The sequence below is a fragment of the Danio rerio genome, chromosome 14 (genome assembly GCF_052040795.2).
Source record: "Danio rerio strain M-AB ecotype USA chromosome 14, GRCz13ab, whole genome shotgun sequence".
NCBI classification, from domain to species: Eukaryota; Metazoa; Chordata; class Actinopteri; order Cypriniformes; family Danionidae; genus Danio; species Danio rerio.
This window is the reverse complement of record NC_141034.1, coordinates 18,987,880-19,011,499: the sequence shown is the minus strand read 5'-3', so window position 1 is coordinate 19,011,499 and position 23,620 is coordinate 18,987,880. Positions and strand designations below refer to the sequence as shown.

General features: G+C 34.5%; 1 protein-coding gene across 6 annotated transcripts in view; it reads left to right on the top strand.

The window, feature by feature from the left end:
• tcirg1b (T cell immune regulator 1, ATPase H+ transporting V0 subunit a3b) overlaps positions 1-23,620 on the top strand; it is a 33,235-nt gene that overhangs the window by 2,298 nt on the left and 7,317 nt on the right. The window contains exons 2-19 of one of the 6 annotated variants that reach the window (NM_001441532.1): positions 1,050-1,169; positions 1,273-1,351; positions 2,790-2,926; positions 3,477-3,572; positions 3,708-3,848; positions 4,351-4,433; positions 6,033-6,126; positions 6,394-6,606; positions 8,725-8,875; positions 8,951-9,090; positions 11,526-11,683; positions 11,980-12,070; positions 12,209-12,327; positions 13,990-14,203; positions 17,505-17,618; positions 17,698-17,787; positions 18,301-18,421; positions 19,416-19,587. In NM_001441532.1, coding sequence (NP_001428461.1) covers positions 1,053-1,169; positions 1,273-1,351; positions 2,790-2,926; positions 3,477-3,572; positions 3,708-3,848; positions 4,351-4,433; positions 6,033-6,126; positions 6,394-6,606; positions 8,725-8,875; positions 8,951-9,090; positions 11,526-11,683; positions 11,980-12,070; positions 12,209-12,327; positions 13,990-14,203; positions 17,505-17,618; positions 17,698-17,787; positions 18,301-18,421; positions 19,416-19,587 — 2,330 coding nt within the window. In that variant the 5' untranslated portion in view covers positions 1,050-1,052. Of the gene's footprint in view, positions 1-1,049; positions 1,170-1,272; positions 1,352-2,789; positions 2,927-3,476; positions 3,574-3,620; positions 3,849-4,350; positions 4,434-6,032; positions 6,127-6,393; positions 6,607-8,724; positions 8,876-8,950; positions 9,091-11,525; positions 11,684-11,979; positions 12,071-12,208; positions 12,328-13,989; positions 14,204-17,504; positions 17,619-17,697; positions 17,788-18,300; positions 18,422-19,415; positions 19,588-23,620 lie in introns of all 6 variants that reach the window. The other 5 variants (NM_001441531.1, NM_213069.2, XM_087280347.1 and 2 more) reach the window with 5 other exon arrangements.

The window sequence follows — 23,620 nt, the reverse complement described above, 5'->3', positions numbered from 1 at the left end:
TGCACTGAATTAGGGTTCCTTTTTGTATTTTTATCTTATTTTTATATTCAAGTTTATCTGTATAGTGCTTCTCACAATAGTTCTTGTTGTAAAGCAGTTTACAAAAGCTGCACAGTATTGCATTACAGTAAAAATCAGAAAAGTTAGCATTATTATAGTTACCTTTAAACATATCATTAACTTAAAGGGGTAGTTCCCCAAAAATTTAAATTTGCTCACCATTTACTCACCCTTGAATGATTCTAAGGTTTATGTGTTTTCTGTTTCCTTTTCTGGTAAATTAACACAAAAGAAGATAGTTTGAAAAATGTTAGAAGCTTTTACTCCTATATTAGCAAGAAGAAGAAAAAAAAACAAAGACCATGGAAGTCAGTGGTTACTGGTTTCCAATGTTTTTCAGAATAGCTTCTATTGTGTTCAACAGAAAAAAAGAAAGGTTAAGTAAATCTTTTAATTTTTAGCTTTGAATGAACTAGTCCTTTAAATGGTCTTACGATATGACAGATGTACACACATTCCCTACATGTTCTGTTATATGGAGCAAATTTTAACAGAATACATAATAAAAAGAGAGGAAAACAGTGAGACAAAATACTGTTTAAAATGCTTAATGGTTGACAATATTTTACAACCATCATTTTAGTAGAGATGACAAATGTTTTGATGTAATTTATGCTAAAATATTAAAGTGTTTTTTTTCAAGAGGGCTTAAATTTGACCCATATAACCCGTGATTTTAAAGTCATTTTATCAAGGTGAAATTATGAAATGTGGAAAAACCCCAGAGAGGAACAAAGACTCATGTTCACATTTTCTGACTCAAAGCAAAAGAGGAAGTGCTTTGTCTGCTCACAAAACAATTTTATGAATGCATCCCCTTTTCCAAAAGCAGAATAACCTGATGTTGCCTTGTACTGTACATTTGTGATTTCATGATTATCTGTATTCCATGACATCTGTATTTATGATTATTTATGCACATTTCTTTCCACTGCATGCACACAAGTAGCAAAATTGACAAAGCTTGACTTATCTTGTGTGCGTTTCAGGTCATGGGGTCTCTTTTCCGCAGTGAAGAGGTCTGTCTGATACAGCTTTTCCTCCAGTCTGGATCGGCTTACAACTGCGTCAGTGAACTGGGAGAGCTGGGAATAGTGGAGTTCAGAGATGTGAGAGGACTTTTGTTCACTATTGTTTTGTTCATGCAAACAACCTTACATTGGCTTGAATAACATTTGCAATAAAATGAGGTTTCTCTGTTTGAAATCTTAGCTAAATCCAAATGTGAACGCGTTCCAGAGGAAGTTTGTGAATGAAGTGAGGAGATGCGAGGAGCTGGAGAAAACATTCGGTGAGTCTTTCTGTTTTATTGTTTTTGCTGTTGCATTATTTTGCATATTCTTCTTCTGATAGTGCCGTGCAGGAATTATCCATGTACATTATTGCAAAGAGGTCAGTGCTCAAGGTCAAGAGTTGCTTTTTTTTAAGCTTCCTCTGCCTTTGGAGCAATTTGATCACACAGCTGTAAAAACCAGTGTTTCACAATAGCCAGATAACTAAAGCTATGCAGTTTTCCATATTGCTGCACATGAAGTGAGTTTTTTAAAATGTTTGCGAGTTGTTTATTTACATTTATTATTTATAACTTTTAAGGTTTATTTAAGATTTATTATTAAGTAATATATTTAAGAGAAAATTTTTTTAAAAACAAGCAAAAAATCTGCCAATGCGGTAAATAATCTTGTTTTTCGTTTTAAGATAAGATTAGTTTGCTTACTCCATTGGTAGATTGTTTTGCTTATTTTATGGAAAAACTCACTTAATTTTGACATTATTTCTTTAAACATGACTCTTTTTTTTTTTTTTTTTTTTTTGCTTGTCTAGAAAATGTTTTGTGATTCAGGAGTTTTTAGATATTTAGACTAGAAACAAGACAAAATATAAATAAGAGGAAGAAAAGCATATTTGCAGTGTATTAGTGATATTTTTAAACCAATAGCCCAAAATTTGTTGTATGGGTCAAAATTATAGTTTTTTTTTCTTTTACGTCAAAAAATCATTGGAATATTAAATAAAGATCTTGTTCAATTAATATGTTTTGTATTTCCTACTGTAAATATATCAAAACGAAATTGTTTATTAGTAATATGCATTGCTAACCAGTAAGCACTTCGTTTAGACATTTTTAAAGACTATTTTATTTGCACCCTCAGTTTCCATATTTACTAATTGTTAAATATTTGTTCAATTGTTCATACCCTAGGTATGAATTGTGGGCCAAGGTCACAAGAAGTAATATAACATTGCTACATACAAAGAGCACCATGTAGAGCTTGTTAAAAGGAAACTTGCAAAGTATCGCCTGTAATGGATGCTTGTAACTTTTTACCACAACTTAAAATAACCCACTTAAATACTCTAACCACTTTCGAATTAAAGATAACTCAACAGATTGTTGTGGTTTAAATTCAGTTTGCTATATATTTATGCATTTCCAATACTTGTAATGAAAATAACTGTTACAGTGATCTTTTTTTTAGTCAATTCTACAAAATTAATATGCATGCATTATTAATCGGCTACTGATATTTTGCAGAAAAGTACAAAAGATACACAATCAGTTAATAATGACAGCAGCATCTCTTATCTTGCAGAGCTGTATCACACAAACTCAGAATTGGTGGAGTACTGTTTTGTACCCCAATTACTAAAGTAAAACTGTAAATTGCAATTTATGCTGATTTGAATGTTGTTGTTTATTTTTTTTACATTTCTTTTCTTTGTTCCAGCATTTTTGGAACAGGAGATTAATCGCAGTCTCTCTCAGAAACTGCAGCCACCCATTCCCATGCCTCCAGCCCCTCAGCCCAGAGAACTGCTCACCATCGAGGAGGAGAGCGAGCGCTTGGCCCGGGAGCTCAGGGAGGTTTGTCACTTTTATTTTTTATTAATGAAAAATTTTCATTAATGTTTTAATATTAATATTATAAAATATTTTCATATTTTTCATTAATTCCTCAAATATGGGCAGAGTTCCTTTTCTCTCTCTTAATCATGGTTGAAAACTGCATACAAATGAATTCTATTCGCTTTCTTAATGTTAATTAGTTAAACTGAACTATAAGTTGAATTCCAGTGCTTCTTGTATGACTGAGTATTTTTTTTTCCACTGTCATTTTTTTAATCCTTAAACAGTAGTTTACCCCAAAATAAAAAAAATAAAAACTCACTATTTACTGACTCTCTCTATTGGTTTCAAACATTTATGACTTTCTTTTTATTTAAAATTGAACAAAAAAGAACATATATATTTTTAAGAATGTTATTAACCTTTAACCATTGATTACCAGTTTCTAGCATTTTTCAAATTATATTCATTTGAAAGAAACTCTGTGAGCGTTTTGACATTTATAATGGGTGAACTGTCAATTAAGTTTTGTTTCAAGCTATTTTTGTGTTTTCACACACATGTGCAGGTGTCCAGGAACCGAGACAGTCTGCGTTCTCAGTACACTCAGTTGTGTCAGTACAGAGGGGTTTTAAAGCAGACACATTCACTCACAGCCTCACAGGTAGAAATACTTTCTGTCACAATTTCTCCATTTCCACATGTGCATTAGTCAGTGTGGTTCACAAGAGCATGTTTTTCTGTGTCACTGGCCCCTCTGGTCTCGTTCGAGCCAATGGGCCTGGCAGAGAACAGACAGGACGTCAGGCTGAGCTTTGTGGCTGGTGTGGTTCATCCGTGGAAAGTGCCCGCTTTCGAGAGGCTGCTATGGCGTGCTTGTCGTGGTTACATCATTGTGGACTTTCATGAGATGGAAGAAAAACTCGAACATCCTCATACTGTGAGAAACCAAATTATAAATGAATATTATTAGGTTCCCTTGTGATGTACAGTTAGGTCCATAAATATTTAGACATCGATACAATTCTAACATTTTTGGCTTTATACACCAACACAATAGATTTGAAATTAAATGAACAAGACTGTCAGCTTTAATTAGAAGGCATTTACTTCCAATTCAGACAAACAGTGTAGGAATTACAACAGTTTTCATATGTGCCTCCCACTTGTTAGGGGTTTAAAAGTAATTGGACAGAATAATAATCATAAATCAAACTTACACTTTTTAATACTTGGTTGCAAATTCTTTACAGCCTAAAGTCTGGACATCACCAGACGCTGGGTTTCATTCAAGGTCCAAATATTTATGGACCTAACTGTATGTGTACATGTATAATGCATAGCATTATGTTGGTCTTATCACACTGTATGAGCAGCTTTTAAAAATACTCATTAATCAAAATGATTGATTGGGTGTGTGTTTTTTTTTTTTTTTTTCTCAGGATGAGCAGTTGCAATGGACTGTGTTTTTAATCTCTTTCTGGGGAGATCAGATCGGTCAGAAAGTGAAAAAGATCTGTGATTGGTAAGCGATTTGTGTCCTCAATGTGATGGTATGAAAATTAACGATATAATAAAAGGTCATAAAAAAGATATTTAATTACATTTTTTAGTTAATCTCAGTGCTAAATCTGTTTGGCTTTTGATTGTAATTAAGTATATAACATAAAAGTAATTTCTGAACAATATGCTTGTTAAAGTAATTCCTTAGTCATTTATCAGCAGCTTGTAAAAACAGTTGCATGTTATTTTGCCCTTCAGATTATGCCAATTTTAAATTGGAAATATGCTTAATGGACATGTTAGTTACACGAAAATTTTCATATATCTCAGTGTACTCGTATCAAGTGGTTTTTCAGGTGATGGAAAAAGGAAATATTATGCAGAAATGCCATCAAAGCCACACATAAGTCACATGATTATTTTTAAATGAATGACTATGTGTTTTGTTTAGAAACTGTCTTTTTTGGTCATGATTAAACCCTTTTGAATTGTAATAGGATTTCAACAACAACAACAACAACAACAACAGATTGATTTGGTTAACCTGGAAATTTGAATTCTCAGTTCATTAGTAAAACTGGGTACTACAACCTCCCAGACACGCCTCATACAAGGCTACTCTAAGTATAAGAGGATTTGCTTTCAATTACTTTTTCTTTAATGAAATTAATGGCAGCATTATATGAAAAGTTACCAACATCTGTAATCATGATTTTTGGAATCCAATTTTCGGGAACAGAAAACAGGGTTCCAAATGGTTATTGAACTTCTACAATCGCATTGAACATTAAAAGGTCATTGGAAGTCGGGGATTTCTTTTCCTCACTTTTGTTTCTTTAGTTTCCATAGATTATGATTTTTATTTTTTCATACCTTTTTTTTATAGCAAAATGGTAATGGTTTGGCTACTTTTCAGCTCCATTTAATTTCTAATTTATTTTGTTCATCAACTGGTAATTACTTAAGTTAAATCCAGTTACCAGACTCTATCTGTTATCTAAGCCAAACATGTCATGATATTATTGTGTTCTAAAATGTGGAAAAGGGAGCACTTCGAATCCTCGCAAAAAGTACCTCACAATTTTCCATTTGATTATCTGTTGATGTTCTTATAGAGGCTATTAAAGTGCTACAAATTAATTTTCACCCTAAAACCATTTTAAAATTATGCAAAACACAACAACAGCCTGTTTTTTTTTTATTCGTAATAGGAAATTCAGCTTTTTAGTCAGTGAAAGTAAAAAAAATGTGGAAACCCTGAGAAAAATGCCATCATTTTGCAATAGTTTTTTTTATCTACCTTCAAGAAAAAATCACTAAAGCTGTAATGGGAACCATATTACTTTAGCAACAAATGGTAACATCATTATTACTACTAGTAGCAGTTGTTGTTGTTGTTGTTGTTGTTTTTGTTGTAGTAGTAATCACTTCAATATTTACTTTTTTAACTTGTGTTCACTTTGTAAGTTCAATGCAGTTGATATTACAAAAACTCATTGCATTAACAATTGTGACATGTCATTTTGTGAGTTCACCATTAGTACTGTCTTGCATTTTAATATAGAAATCAACAATACAGCTTGCTTTTTATTCCATTTTGCTCTCTTCCTTATATTTATAGCTTCCACACACAAACATTTCCCTACCCTGAGAACCAGGCAGAAAGAGAGGAGACTCTCAATGGACTCAGAGGCCGAATTGAAGACATCAAATCAGTATATATACTTTTTATACCTCAAATACCTTAAAATTTAGACTACATATGTAACTCACTGAATGTTAAGAACAAGCAAAAAAGAAGATTATATTGTTCAAAACACTGGTTATAGCATTTTGTTGTGTTTGTGGTTCTGTTTTATTGCCAAACTCTTTCTTTACCGTTGTTTCTTAAACTGATTTGACTGAAAAACTTGTTTAAGCAACAGTGCTGTCAAGAGTAGTACTAAAATAACTAGCTCTTGTGTGTTGTCTCGTGGCTGTAGGTGATGGGTGAGACGGAGCAGTATATGCAGCAGTTGCTGGTTCGTGCGCTGGCTCGTCTGCCGGAGTGGGTTGTGCAAGTTCAGAAGTGCAAAGCTGTGCAGACGGTGCTGAATCTCTGCAGCCCGTCCGTCACTGATAAATGTCTGATCGCAGAAGCCTGGTGTCCCGTCAGTCAGCTGCCCGCCCTGCAGAGTGCCCTGAGAGAGGGAGGGGTGAGATAACACTTCCACAACACAAGATTATGGTTTTAGCCACATATTGAGTGCCTAAACTACCCTTAGTTGGGTAAACTTCTATTAGGTATGTGAAATATAAATATAAATATATAGAAAATCTATTGTAGTATTTCTAATTTTATTTTCCACCAGAAGGTGTAATGTAAAGAGATTTAATGTTATTTATAGAGAGAAAAATGTCAAGTTTGCAGACACAGTAGCATTAACTTTTTTTTTTTGTTTTTGGAATTTAATGTAGTGGAGTAAAAATAAAAAAAATTTAAAAGGCTTTACATCTTATATTTTAATAAATTATGAAAGGTGTCTATAAAAGTGTTTTTAATATTATTTTTTGTTTAACCTTTCCTCAAGTAACATTGTCTGCTAACATTTTCAAGTGGTAAGGGCCCTATGAAAACCTGTTTTTCTGTTTTGTGACGTTTTTGCTATTGTAATTTTTTAGGAACTCTATTTTTTAAATTATTATATTTTATTTAACCATTTGCAGCGACGCTGTGGCGCAGTAGGTAGTGCTGTGGGCTGGGTCAGTTGGCTTTCTGTGTGGGGTTTGCATGTTCTCCCTGTGTTTGCGTGGGTTTCCTCCGGGTGCTCCGGTTTCCCCCACAGACCAAAGACAAGCGGTATAGGTGAATTATGTAGGCTAAATTGTCCGTAGTGTATGAGTGTGAATGGATGTTTCCCACAGATGGGTTGCAGCTGGAAGAGCATCCGCTGTATAAAACATATGCTGGATAAGTTGGTGGTTCATTCTGTTGTGGCGACCACCTCTATACTTTTATTTATTTTTATTTATCTAAAAACAATTTTCTCTCCCGCCAAGAAATATTGTCTGTGCTGACATTGTTGTTAGGAGCCTATGAACGCCATTATTCTGTTTTGTGGTTAAATTACAATTTAATTAAGTCAGTAAGAAATATCATTTTTCAGGAACACTGTTTTTTTTTATTTAACAATTATATTTTTATTTAACGATTTACAAACGTGCATTCATGCATGGCTTCATACAGAATTATATGAACAAAATCTAAACATCTAGGAATACCAATCCAATCTCTCTAATAACTAAAATACAATCCAGCAATCTAAAAAATCAATTTGTGTTGGGACAACTTGAAGGAATTAAGTTAACTTAATTGTTTTAAGTTCAATCCACCTAAAATTGTAAAACTATTAAGTTGTCATAAAAAAATCAAGAATTGTGTTGTTTCGGCTCATTTTAAATATCATTTGCGTAAGTTTTTGAGTGTACACCTTTTTAAATTTAAAACACATAATGAAAGGCCTCCAGTCCGTCAATAGGCAAGGCAAGGCAAATTTCATACACATTTGTAAATTTAAAGTGCTTTACATAAACAGAGGCAAGTGTATAAGTAAATAAAAACGAATAATAACAGATAAAAAAACAAATAAACTAATAAAAAAACAGATTAAATGTGTTAAAACAGGTTATAAAAGAATGAAAAAAGAAAAGAAAGATATAATATTGTGATCTGTCGGACGTAGCACAGTGCTCATTCACTAAAAGCACAGCTAAACAGATGTGTTTTCAGTCTTGATTTGAAAGCACCTGCATATCTGATCATTTCTGGAAGCTGATTCCAGCAGTGAGGGGCGTAGTAGCTGAAGGCTGACTCACCCTGCTTTGACTGAACTCTTGGAATTTCTAGTTTAAATGATCCTAATGATCTGAGTGATCATTTCTGTAATGTATTGAGGTTCTAGGCCATTTAGTGATATATAGATAAGTAGTGATACTTTAAAATCTGTTCTGAATGTAACTGGGAGCCAGTGTAAAGATCTAAAGACAGGTGTGATGTGCTTTAATTTTCCTGGTTCTGGTCAAAATCCTGGCAGTAGCATTCTGAATGAGCTGAAACTGTCTGACTGTCTTATTGGGAAGGCCAGTAAGGAGTCTATTACAGTAATCCACCCTGCTGCTGATAAAAGCATGAACAAGCTTCCTCTAAGTCTTCACTGGAAACAAAGCATCTAATTCTTGCAATGTTTTTGAGAAGATAGTATGCTGATTTAGTTACTGCTTACATGACTACTGAAACTCAGATCTGATATCTAAACCTTGACTGTCTCTCTCAGAGAAAGAGTGGCAGTAATGTGGACTCTTTCTACAATCGGTTGCCAGCCACTACATCTCCCCCCACCCTCTTCCCAACCAACTCCTTCACCGCAGGATTCCAGAGCATAGTCGATGCTTATGGAGTGGCCAGCTATAGGGAGGTTAATCCAGGTAAAGCAGAACAATGACTTTTAGTAGTTTAAAAGAAGCTTAAATGCATTCTCACACATTCTTCTGCTTCCACAGCTGTCTACACCATCATCACGTTTCCCTTCCTTTTTGCGGTCATGTTCGGGGACGTTGGACACGGCCTACTGATGACCCTGGCAGCTCTATGGATGATTCTGGAGGAAAATGATCCAAAACTGAGGAAAAATACTAATGAAGTAAAAACATGACACATTTACTTCTCTTTTCTTTCCCAAATTTCCATAGGATCATATGTATAAAATTGCTAATTATCAACTGACGCTCTGCAGTCCAATGATTTAAGTAAAAGCAGCTAAACCTGCTTGAAAATTCACTAAATATTGCTAGATACTGTAACAATACTGTACTGTATCATACCTTTTAATTTGTTTTCTTTTTATACAGCCTATTCCGGTTTTAACGAAGACAGATTAAAAAAACTGTTCTCATTTACATATATTTTGGTTTGTTGATCATCAAAAAAAAGATTAAATAATCTGCAAATATATTTGAGTATTACTAAAATATTGTGAAACTTTTATAAAGTTTGTAGGAACGTCAATAAAGCCTCTGAATTTGGTGACAAAATCTCCAAATTTGCTAAATGTTTTTATTAAATTCTTAAGTCTAACGTGCTCTCAAGACCTTTTATAATTATAAATTTAAGAGATTTAAGAAATAAAGATATTTTAAAAATTAAAACTTAGTAAAACAGATGCAACTACACTAACAAATGAAAATAAAATTTATGTGTACTGTGCATATTTATTTTGTATCCACATATAAATACAAACATGTATATACTTGAGAAAATGTTTTATTTATATTTAAAAATTAAATATTTATGTCTAATTCAAATTCTATATAAATATATATTTGTCTTTTTTTGGTTTAGAATTTTTTATTTTATATTTGTAATTTTATATATACACAATATTTGTGCACAGCGAGTACACACTGTGAATGAAAACCTTTATTTTGGATTAATTGCCATTAATCATTTTACATCATTAATCAGGGTGTCCGCTGGGTCTTAACGTCTTATTGTCTTAAGTTTCAAATGCAAAATTTTAGGCCTTAAAAAGTCTTGAATTCACTGAATTATTATGTTGTGTGTCTTAAATCATTTTAAACAGGTCTTAATTTTCCTCTGTCCAAATAATACCTAATCAGTCCAACATCCATCCAATCACCTACAGACAGACAGACAGACCGATAGATAATTTTGTTATTGCAAAGAGATAACCATTATTGGACATTTTACAGCAAAGAAAACTATAAAACAATTACACAATTCCTCATGGTAATTATAGAGCAATTTATCCATTTACATGATCTTCCATTTATACAAAAACTATTTACAGAAGTAAGGGTAAGAAACATGATATTTATAAATAGTCTGGAATAGGCAAGGTTTTATAACAGAAAAGCGTTATGTTGAATGAAGTTATACTCGATCCATTTAGACAAAAAGCCGACAAATATATGTTTTTGACTATTCAAGTAATCATGTCTGTTAGAAATATAATAACTATGTTAAACTTGTTGTTCAAAAAAAAAAAAACATTGTTGAAAAAAGTATATAGAAATAGAGTTTTCTAGTTTTTACATATTGAAATATGTGGCTAAGAAATAGCTACATTAGATTTCTTTTTTTTTTTTTTTTTTTGCTGTTGTGGTAAGCAAAAAACAACAACAACCAGGCCATTACAAAAAATCCTTTGTGTTTAGCTCTGTATACAAGTCTAAAATTTCATTCATGATGGTTTTAAAAGGGTCTTAAAGTTCAATTGGACTTGATGAAACCTGCAGAAGCACTGTTAATATATATTAAAAGTACAGTAATGTAAAAGTTAAACCATTAAGTTATTATTCTCATGGAATACCCCTCCCTCCATTAAAAAAAGAAGCATATTAGGGCTGGTACACACCAAGTGGAAACAACTAGCACTGACTAAACCCAACTGTGTTGTTGCCTCATGTGGGCTCACGTCTAGTTTCATCTGGACCAAAAAAAACTGCCCCTGAATACACCATGTTTAGAGTGCATGTAAATGTGCTGCATTTAGTGTGAACTATTCCACTTGTAAAGACGCTGAATCATGAGCCAAATCCTGAGCTGCACTAGTTCATTGTGACAGGTCATTTTTTGTACATAAGTTGATTTTGCATCTGAATAAAAAGTCTATCATTTGCTTTGATAAAATTTCTCAATGGCATTGTAAATAAATAACAATGAACTCTTTTTATCTCATTAAAAACGCCTCAGTTACAGTGAGTCATTTAACTTCATTATTTCTTTAAATGCTAATGAGCTGCTGCTCCCCGCCCCTTCTCAGAGGCTAAAGGATCAGGCATAGGGATCCATTCTTGAGGAGCAGCTAAACCAGCGCACCATGCACACACCAAACTCAACCAAACCTTCACTTCTGCTGAATTTTCTCTACATTAGTAACATGGCATATAATCATCCATATAATCATCCAAATGATTTTGGTGCCATTTATTTTTCTGCTATGTGTGTCCTTATAATGTTTTGACAGCACTATTAGCAGTTGTTTTTTTATTATTATTTTTTTTTTACTGCACTTTTAATTCTTGAAGTAATCTCTTTGATTATCTTGTGTTTCAGATCTGGCGTATGATGTTTGGGGGCCGATATCTCATTTTGTTGATGGGACTGTTTTCCATCTACACCGGAGCCATTTATAACGAGTGTTTTAGCAAAGGCCTCAGCACCTTCTCTTCAGGATGGCATGTCCGGCCTAATGCTGAATTCTACAACTGGACGTAAGACACATAAACACACACACACACACACACACGTTTGTTTTTGTGAATTGTTGGTACATTCATAGGTTTCCATTTAATTTTCATTAAACCCGATCCTCACCATGGAAATGAAACTCATTCTGTATGATTTTATAAGCCTTTTGTAAAAATGTTGACATGATGCAATGCCATCATAGGTGACCTTATAATTTATCCATGTCATTATACATATTTTCGTCCTGATATGTCAAAAAAACACACTCATATGATCAAAGATATTGCCAGTAAAGTTTTGACAATCTCTCTGTGTGCAGTGAGGAGACATTCAAAAAGAACATGTATCTCTCTCTGGACCCAAATGTTACTGGTGTTTTCACTGGGCCTTATCCGTTTGGAATTGATCCGGTAATTCATTCAAATTATTGACACTGTTGGAAATAACATTGCAATATCCTTTTATTATTTGACATGATGGTTCCTCCCAACACCTAAATTATTTTAGTATGTGAAATCCTGAACTAAACCGATTCTTCATCTCCTCAGATTTGGGGTCTGGCCAATAATCACCTGACGTTCCTCAACAGCTATAAGATGAAGATGTCTGTCATTATTGGAGTCATCCATATGACCTTTGGTGTGTGTTTGTCTTTCTTCAACTACATGTGAGTATGTTTTTACGGTTTTAAAGTGATCTTCAACTGCATTTTATGTTGTCGTGTTTCTTAAGCTGTTACAGAAAACTTTAGAAATAATATATACATATAACGTTGTATAATATAGTAATATTGCTGTACATATTCAGTTCAATTCACCTTTAACTGTATAGCGCTTTTACAATGTAGATTGTGTCAAAGCAGCTTCACATAAAAGGTCAACATACACTTATCAATTTGTATAATGCATTCACTACTTCTATTTTTAAAATATATTTATTTGCTTTTTTCTCTGTAACTCTGTCGCACTGTAGAAGTTCTGTCATGAAAACTAACTCCTCGTATGTGTGAACATACCTGGAAATAAGGCTCTTATAAAACAAACTCAGTCCTGGAGGGCTGGTGTCCTGCATATATTAGTTACAACCCCAAATAAACACACCTGAACCAGCTAATCAAGCTCTTTCTAGGTGTACTATAGCTTTGGGGGACTTGCCTCCACATGCAATGTCTGCTCCCACTAACTTTATCTCAGATCTTGTAAAAAATGTACTTAAATACTAAACATTCAAGTTGACACTAGAATAACATGCTTCTTGAATAACTCAATTTTAAATAAGATTAAGTAGGCTCATGGAAAACTTAATATAAAAAGTGTTCACATATCTTTTGAGAGCTTGTTAATTGAGATGTAGAACATATGGAAAGCGGCTGCATAGAGAGAGACACTGCACGCGCTGATGAAGATTTAAGATGAAGCATTTCCTGTTGTTCACATCTTTATGTCCGTTAACGCTAGAAACTTTGCATGTAATAGATACATTTTATGAAATACAAATACTTACAGTTTGTCGCTTACAATCCAGAGCTTTGGCGGTTGGAGGAGTTTTTAGCCAAATCCAGCACTGAACAGAGAGATTCTGGAAGCTATCTTTTGTCAAAGCTAGCTATATGTTTTTTTTTTTTTTTTTTTATAATTCTCTGGAACATAAATAAAATTAGATTGTAGGCACTTCTGTCTTTGTGTCATGTCCTTTGGAAGCCCAAATACAGAAACGGAGCCAGCTCTGTGAAAATAGCAGTGTTTGGACGGCATATTAGCTTTCTCTGTCATATTATAGCACTACAGTGCCTCTGGCAATGCTCGTAACATGAAGGGTTCATGATCTCATTAACCCAGATGTTTTTTTGTAGTCCCCAAACTTTGTTCGCTGTAGGCTTTGCTTAGCTAACTCTGTAAAAGCCAATGTCTCCCTTTGCACTGAACTTAGAGCATTCAGAGATGTTATGTTCACACAGCAACATCGCACATTAACTTAACATGAAGTATAAAATATGATATCGTAGTGGACTTTCCCTTTAAACATTAACCGTAACATTAATGGCACAGCTTTTTAAATGAACTGCACGATACACATGCACCAAACTATTAACAAACAAGCAAAACTATTAACAAAATTAATCAAAGCACAGTTTGAAATACCTATAACTTATTAATTGAATAATCTTTTTAACTCTTCATCTTCACGTGCGCATCTATCTATCCAAACCCACGTCAGGAAAGACACGTCATTCCATTCCTAAAATGTTCTTTTGCATTGCCATTTAAACCATGATTGATATAAATCTGTCCGTATTCACTATTTCTTCTCTTTTCCTTCAACTGCGTAGACATTTCCGAGAGGTCAGCAGTGTGTTTCTGGTATTGATCCCGGAGTTGTGCTTTATGTTGTGTCTGTTTGGATACCTGATCTTCATGGTGATTTATAAGTGGCTGGTCTATGGTCCTGTGAATTCTGACTCTGCTCCCAGCATCCTCATCCACTTCATAGACATGTTCCTGTTTACTGAGAACAAGGATAACAAACCACTCTACACAGGCCAGGTGTGTGTGTGCAAGTGCATATCCTGATCTCATCTTTGCTTTAGCATCACAAAACTTTTGTGACTTAGAATGAAGTGTACATCTTAAATTCTTTATGGTTTATTCTTAAAAGTGACTTGGACTCCACTGATACATAGTTAAAACTGTTCTCTGATATCTACATAGAAGATACACTTAAAGCCACTTTATAAGGTACACCTGTCCAACTGCTTGTTAACGCAAGTTTCTAATCAGCCAATCACATGGCAGCAACTCAATGCATTTAGGGATGTAGACATGGTCAAGACGATCTGCTACAGTTGAAACAGAGCATCAGAAAGGGGGAGAAAGGTGATTTAAGTGACTTTGAATGGCATGGTTGTTGGTGCCAGATGGGCTGGTCTGAGTATTTCATAACTGCTGATCTACTGGTATTTTCACACACAACCATCTGTAGGGTTTACAGAGAATGGTCCAAAAAAGAGAAAATATCCAGTGAGTGGCAGTTCTGTGGGCACAAATGCCTTATTGATGCTCAAATAACCACTCGTTACAATCGGGGTATGCTGAAGAGCGCAACGCATTGAACCTTGAGGCAGATGAGCTACAGCACCAGACAACCACACCGGGTGCCACTCCTGTCAGCTAAATAGAGGAAACTGATACTACAATTCACACAGGCTTACCAGATTGGAAAAACGTTGCCTGGTCTCATGAGTCTCGATTTCTGCTGCGACATTCGGATGGTAGGGTCAGAATTTGGTGTCAACAACATGGAAGCATGTATTCATCCTGCCTTGTATCAACAGTTCAGGCTGCTGCTGGTGGTGTAATGATGTGGAAGATATTTTCTTGGCACACTTTGCACACCAAAGCTTACATAAGTATTGTTGCTGACCATGCTTATTGCTTTATGACCACAGTGTACCCATCTTCTGATGGCTACTACCAGCAGGATAACGTGCCATGTCATAAAGCGTGAATCATCTCAGACTGATTTCTTAAACATGACAATGAGTTCACTGTACTCAAATGGCCTCCACAGTGACCAGAACTCAATCCAATAGAGCACCTTTGGGAGATCATATCATGGACGTGCAGCCAACAAATCTCCAGCAACTGCATGATGCTATCATTTTAATATGGACCAAAATCTCTGAGGAATATTTCCAGTACCTTGTTGAATCTATCCCATGAAGAATTAAGGCAGATCTGAAGGCAAAAGGGGGTCCAACCCAGTACTTGCGAGGTGTACCTAATAAAGTGGCCAGTGAGTGTATGTAGCTCGGGTAAGTGCAAAAAATCTCCAGAAGTGGTTTTACATGTCTAGGTATTGCCTATGCAAATGATTTTACCTTACCTTGTAATGGTTAAGCAAAAATAATCATCTTTAGCTGTCAAAAAAAAAAAAAAAAAAAGACGCAAGAAGGCTAGGACCGAGTGAGCTACCTGTAAGCAACTCTATCCTGGTTTGCTAATGAGTTATGTGTTATTGATGTATTATAGGCTTAATTATAATTATACCTGGCAAAATAAACTGATATAGATGTATCTAGAGTTGTATTCAGTGGGCTTTTCATATATGTAAACATAGACAGGAATTAATGTCAGCATCAGCGTAAACAGATTTTCATCTTCCTGTCCAAATTGCCAAACTTTGTTTTATGAAGTTTATTGACATCCTTTTAGTCCAAAATAAGACACCATGCATAAACGTGCATTAAACCGTTTGCATCTGTTGCCTCATTACAAACAAGTTTCACAATATATACATTAAACTACCAAAAGATACAGTTAAACATAGCTTATTCCTTTTGCTGAAACTTATCTGTTTTAACTGTTTTTAGCATTCTGACAGCTGATGAGAGGCTCAGTACCTCAGAACTGCTGAATGCATGTCCCATTTTCCAAATAAGAGTCCCACACACATAGGATATATATGCTGGAACATAAGGAAACCATTTTAGTAATGTTGTTATTGCAATGGAAAATGTTGCGGCCAATCAAATGCTGCTGGGGGTGTGCATGTCAGTCATTTAGAGTGTTTCGTACTAGACAGTGTACGTAATGGACAACAATGTACAGTGGTTCCCACACATAGACTTTTCCTGGGTGGGCCACACAGATATATTAACGGCCACCCAACAATATTTAGTGACACTTTTTTTTTTTTTTTTTTTTTACCATTATTATCATCCTTTTACACTTTTTTTATTATATATTTTTTTTTGTATCTGCCCAATATAACCAAACATCCACGATCAAAATCCACGAGTGGAAAATCTTCTCTCATTTACTCATTTAGATCAGTGTGTGGAAGACCTATCACTACTCTCACAAACAGTCTCGCATGCTCTGCTGACCCACAGAGATGCGCCTTGGGACTCAAAAATTAATCTGGCCAGGTTTTCTAACTGCTAAAATGTCCAGAATTTGACTTTTGCTTTTGCTTTCTAATGCTGTTGTTAATTGTATGCGTTTTTGCATTACCTTTTTATTTAAGCCTACTTTCGCTTGGCTTCGCTGCTGACGAGTTACAAGCTCGAGAAACAATAAATAATTAATTCTTTAATCTAAACAACTCAGAGAAACTGTACTATATACTCAGAGAGGATAAAATGACTGGTCTAAACTTGCTGCAAAATATATGTACATCATTAGTCATCGTTAATCAAAGCATTTGCCTTATTTAAATAATCATTGTATAATCCTTGTATAAAAGATTTAAAGTAATCTTGTAATTATTATAATGTTTAGAGAAATTGACTGATTTTATTCCTTTTTCTCTTTATTATTCATTTGCTGTATTTTTTTTATTTTTATGATGTTAATATTTTACATAGTCTTTATTTATATACAAATCTAAAATGCTTAGGCATTCAAGCTTGCTTTGAGCTTAAAAGAGAGATAGAAGCAGATTTAACCTGTTAGTGGCTGCACATGGCTCCTGAATAGTAAAAAAAGTAAGATAAATAGTGGACTTTTTTAACTTTAACCCATTCAAAAGAAACAATGTATAAAAGTGTCATAATAATAATCAAAATTATTGCTAAAAATTAAGTTATGTTTTGGTTGTCGCTTATAGTTATCTATTTATCTAATCTGGGTAAATGGTGTGTTTCGATCCGGGTACCAAACCTGTGGGAAGCACTGATGTATATCCTGTTTTTTGTTGTACAATAGTGATGTTGGTTTATTTGCATCTTGAATGTCCGGAATGTAATACTTAAGCATTTTCCTCAAGACTTCATGTCTCCTTCAAATTATTTAGCCCAATCAGCAAAAAAAATGATAAAGTCAACCCATGTATTTGTGTCTCTAGATGACTGTGCAGAAGGTTCTAGTGTTTGTGGCGGTGTTGTCTGTTCCTGTGCTGCTATTGGGGAAGCCGATACAAGAATACCTCTCACATAAGAGGAAGAGAAGAAATCCTACAGTAAGCTATTCATCTGCTTTAAGTATTTGGATATGGACTCATGTTTACCAATGTGTAACTATGATCTTATCTTCTGCAGGAAGACAGACGTCCTCTTCTTGCAGAAAACGGCTCTATAAATTCACAACAAGGAGATGTGGATGCAAGAGGAGGAGGAGGAGAGGAGGAGGTGAGATGAAAAAAGGAGTTGTAGACTGTCAATTAGTTATTTTTAATGATCCGTTTAAACTTGATTTACAAGGAGTAAGACATTTACTCCTACACTACAGAAATTTCTTTAATTCACAACATGTCAGTGTTGCATTGCAAAAACTCACATTTTATTAAAGAAATTATGTAAAACGGTAAAAGTTCCCCTTATTTCACAAACCATCCATAAAAATGAACGGTATTTTTGAGACTTATTGGGAACTTACTTTCTTGCTTCTCTCATTTAGCACAAACCCAGATGTGTTCACACAGGGTTCCACTTAATTTTAATTAGTTACTGTATATACGTCTCTGTACATTAAAAATGGTCAGACTGTAAAATAAAATAAAAATTTAAAATAAAAAATTTCTTTAAAAAAATTTTTTTTCAGAAAATAACTGGCATTTTAGAAAATGTCAAATAAAGTAAAATAAAAAAATTCTAATTTGTGCAAACTTATGCTTTGTCTTTCCATCATACATTATTTGAAAGGAGTTTGATACAGCGAACGTCTTCATGCACCAGGCCATTCACACTATTGAGTATTGTCTTGGGTGTATCTCCAACACGGCCTCATACCTGCGGCTCTGGGCCCTCAGTCTGGCTCATGCACGTAAGTCAAGTCATTTATGTTTCTATAGCACAATTGTCAAAGCAGCTTTACAGAGAAAATGGGCAATAATGGAATGCAGTTTAAACAGTGTGAAAAGTACACTTTCAGTTTAGTTTAATGCAGATACAGTCATTGTTGGAGGATGTGATTCACTGTAGGCCCTACCAGCCCAACTTAGGCAAAGGCAATTGTCAGTATGCTTGCATGGACAACAATATTCCAGTGATAACAATTAGGACTGCGAAATGAAATCACAAATTAAATTAAGCAAAGCTTCGGTTGTAATGCACATTTTGTCAGGAAAGCACTGTTCTGTAATCAGTAGTATCCTCTTAAGTCCAGAGGGGGCTCTGGCATAGAAACTCAATCACTCACAAAGATGTTATAGGAATCCAAATGAATGGGAATAACATAAAATAATGAACCGAAGAGAATATTCAATCATAATCTAAAATAATATTAAAGGAAACAAAATAATCTTATCAATGTTTTATAATTGGAGTCAGATAAAACGAGGATAAATATATTAATATTTTAAACCACCTCATACTAAAATTGGAGTCAGATATTCAGATATGAGTTAAGTTTAAAGTAAATCAACATTGTGCACTGGAAAGACCGAACATGCAGTGAACCTTCATCCACCAGTGGACACCGTCATTGGACCAAATGGCTGGACCCTACAATAGTAATAGTTGTTGATTTGAGTTATATTTGGGTTGATGGTAAACCACACTGTTACTTTGTATCAAAGCTATCTGACATTATCAAGGTGACTTTGTGACACCGTTTAATTGAGAAGAATAAGTAAATGACAAGTAAAACAAAACAAAAAAACTCATGTAAACACCTTAAACATTCAAAGTAAGGTAAATAACCTGATATCTGCTTTTCATGTAAATTTACTAAGTACTTTACCCATTAACAATTGACCAACAAAGCACGCTGTTATCATGATTGAGGAGCCTCATGACTATTTTTCTTCTTCTTTTAGAGTTATCCGAGGTGCTGTGGACGATGGTAATGCGACAATCCTTCGGTCAGCTCAGTTATGTGGGCTCAGTCATGGCGGCGCTTGTTTTTGTTGGCTTTGCTGTGTTAACCGTGTCTATCCTGCTCGTCATGGAAGGGCTGTCTGCTTTTCTACATGCACTTCGACTTCACTGGTGAGAGAAACATGTGTCCACATACACACAGAAATCATCTTTTAGATATCAACACTGAGTCTTGCCTACTTACTGCAACCCAGCCTTCCCCTTATATATGTCCTAACCAGGGTTTTACATTAACTGTTTTAATCACTGGCCACTATGGCTAGTAGTTTTCCAATGTTACTAGCCACTCTACATTTTCACTAGCCACCATTTTGTTGTTAGGGAAATATATTTTATATGCATAAATTTGACATTGACTTGCTAAAATTACTTGATTTAAATTTTTTGTTATGTCCACATGCGTCCTTATTCATTTAGCTTTTTGTGTGTCGAGTATGAGCTTGCTCAATGAGCATGAGCAAATGGGTCATGGTTTCATAGTATTATATTGCAATAATTTTTTATTTCACATAACTTTTTTAGAGCACAAAATTAACAATTTACCAAATTTATCTCTATAACCACACTAAACAATAATTATTCCTTAGCCACAAATTTTTAATGTGTCAAAACAAGCAAAATATAGCTGTATACTATGCTTTTTATTTAACAAAACATTTCTTCAAAAAGAAAGAAAAGCAATTGACTTTTAAAAAAATAACTATTGTCATGTATCAAAAATAAGCACAGTAATCTGTCCTGGCTAAAGAATTCTCAGATCACCAGTAACTGCACATAAATGTAGAGTTCATCTCCCATTAAAGCAATGTTGTAAAAAAAAATAATAATAATAATTAAGCCATTTTAACAAAAATAAAAGCAAATAAAAGCGTAAGCGTAAAAGCGTAAGCGTAATTTAATAATCAGTTTAAAGTGAAAGTAACCGGTGCTGCTTACAAAAAGACAACTATTGAGCTCTTAAAAGCATCTGGACTGTGAGTGCATTCATCACTTTTTGTCTAGTTTATTTGAAAGAGAACTGATGACAGTTGCGTTTCCAGAACCTGTTCCAGACACTGTTGCTTCACGATTTGGGAGCGCGCACTCGTTCAGCAGTCGCGCGCACGTGTTTTAAGAAGTCGCGGTCATCACATCAGCTGTTAGCATGATGATCATCATCCACTCATTCGATATTCACTTGCTGTTTTTTCTGCTCGCGTGATCACAATTATTTTACATTTCGATTCTAAGATCACATTTGCACGCATATTGGGTCATCCTTATATTGTCGAACCCTGCTTTAGGAAAACTACAATTTAAAAATTATTTTCAACCAGCCAAAGTGGCCAGTGGGATTTTCTTTCTAACCCGCCAAAGCTGAAATCTACCCGCATTTGGCGGGTTGGCGAGTGTTAATGTAAAGCCCTGGTCCTGTGGTGGTTTTCTTGGTTTTTCTCTTACTAAATCAAACTCAGTCTGGAGGTTATGAATATCAGAAGAATATACTTTATTGTCGACAACAAAGGAGAACTTTCAGGAGACCCCCAGTAGCATCTCTGTCTGAAAAATTCTGCCTCCCTAATCTCCTGGCCTGTTTAAATACACTTTGACAACAATTATTTTCCTTTGTTCTCCATACATTACACAAGATCCCTCCCCTAACCCCAAATTCCACCTCTGACATCTGTTTCCTGAGACACCTCAGGCTCTTTTACCACTCTCTTTTCATCCCTTCTTTTATGACCCCTAGTTGTTTCCTCAAGCCATTTCCCATGTCCAATTGTTTTAATGGTATGCAAGTCTACAAGCAGATTATACACATATAACCTGAATATATAGATTAACTTCACACTCCAAAGAGCACAAAATCCACCTCATATAATCCCTCCTCTTAAGACTTTAAGTCTTAATAATCTTGCTTTTGGCCCATAGTGCAACTCTATGACCTAGCCCTCAGTTATACTACCTAATGACAAATATATGTCACAGTATTATTACAAATGACCAAATCATGTAATTGCACTTTGGAATAAAATCGAGCCAAACTTCTGCGCCCACTATTGACGAGGATACAGTAAAAGACTCGATTCTATTTTGTTGTTATCATAAAAGGTATTGTTTTAAGCATACAGGTGGTTATACTTTGCTTCTGGGGGTCATGGTTATTTAACACACAGTAAAAAATAAAATTAAAATATTAAAATAAAAAATAAACATAACATAACCCAATCTCTCAATATATGGTCACAACACACTATTCTAATCTAACATCCACAAACATAATCCGTAGAGTATGTTGATCTTCAGCCCAGATACTTTGCGTATCGTAGAGAGCCGCCGTTTTGGGGTAGAGGTTACTAGCACTTAACACCCAAGGCATGGATCCTCTTCATCATCCTCTTCTTTATCTAAACTATAAAAATTTTTAGCACTAGTTCATCTTTTTGAACCTAAATCTGGCACATACTTGCGAGCATTCTTTGTTTCGTTCTAGCCTTAAAAAGTGTTGCTAAAGACTTTATGTTGAGAGTCTATAACCTGAAGTTGTGGTGATTATCATCACTTGAATTTGTGGCACCTTCAGTATTTCTCACTCAGGTATATAATCAGAATTACTCTTTTAACTGTTCTGATGAACTGCTTCTGTCACACTTTGCAATTCGTTGGTTTGAGCTTTGGGATTTTCTGCCTCCTCTGTTTCCCGTTAGCTTTCTCTTGCTGGAGTGTTTTTCCTTTGGCTGTCTTGTGCTGTGGTCCAGATGGTATCCAGTTGATGGCATCCCCTTTGGTAACCTTGGCATAAGATCCATTTCTCCTGATTTCACTCCACTTTCTCCAGAAAACCTCAGATATTCTCGATCACCGGATTAATCTCCTTCTTCTGGTCCTTTCTGGTTTCCTGTACAGATATCACTTTGCACATAGCAGTTAGTTTCCTCATAAAAGACCAAACTTCTTTCCAATGCATTCGAAATGTTCTCCAAACATTCCAAACGGTTATATGCGAAGTTATTTGCGAGATTACATGCAAGGGTCGACCCAATAATACTTCATGCAATGTTAGTTGTTTGTTTCTGTCAGTTTTCATGCAATCACTTATTAATGCAAAAGGTATATTATTTTAACACATCTTGTTAAACTAGGCCTTGATGAATCATCTTTAGCTCTTTCAATTATTCCTAACAATTATGTGTAATTGCTTAATTTTTTTTTCAATTTCCAATACTTTATCAATACATTTACTTATCTATTCACTGAATCACATACCCACTTATTTATCTACTTAATTACCTTTATTCACTTTAATTGACTTTAATTACTCTAATTTATTTTTAAATGGAGACACATTAAACTTATTTCTGAAGATATTGCAAATCTGAGACTTCTCTTGTCTTAAATGTAATAACTGTTCCTTCTTTCCTGCTCTGCTAATGGAATTACCTTCACTCATCTACCACAACTGCCATGCCCAAAAACTTGTATCTCTTGCCCTAAATTAATTTTATCATTTCACAACATCCACTATGAAGTTCTTGAATAACCCATTAGATCTATTGTTGTTCCTCTATTCACATTCTACTTTGCACAAATGTCACATGTGGACAACAATTCAATAATTACTGCATTTAAAATGGATAATTTTTTCAAATCATTTTGCTTGCTGCTTAATTTTCCTTATCACTTCACCCTTGATTCAAACCATGTACATCGCCAATGACAATATCTAGAAATGCTATTGTATCAACAATCTGTACTTCCTATTATAAAAATCATACCTATCTTTTTGGCTTCCCTTTGATGCTATACATATTGTTCATAAAGACTTGTATGTTATTTAATTTGCACTATCATCTAATTGAGGTTGTGACTCTATACTAGTGTTAGACCTGCTACCTTATTTTCTTTAATGTAAAATCAATTTCTTATTTATCATCTTAACAATTATTATTGCATCTAGAATAAATACAGAATCTTGTTAACACTAAACCCGTCATCCCTAAAAAGTTTTATTTATGTCTTTTACTTAGCTTGAGCTAGATGTACTTGCAGATAACTAAATCCTACACGTTACAATATTCATCGCAAAATATTCTAAATCCTTTTATGCATTCTAATCTATGTATGTATATCCGCCTATTTACTTTAATTGTAACCAAGTGTCTAC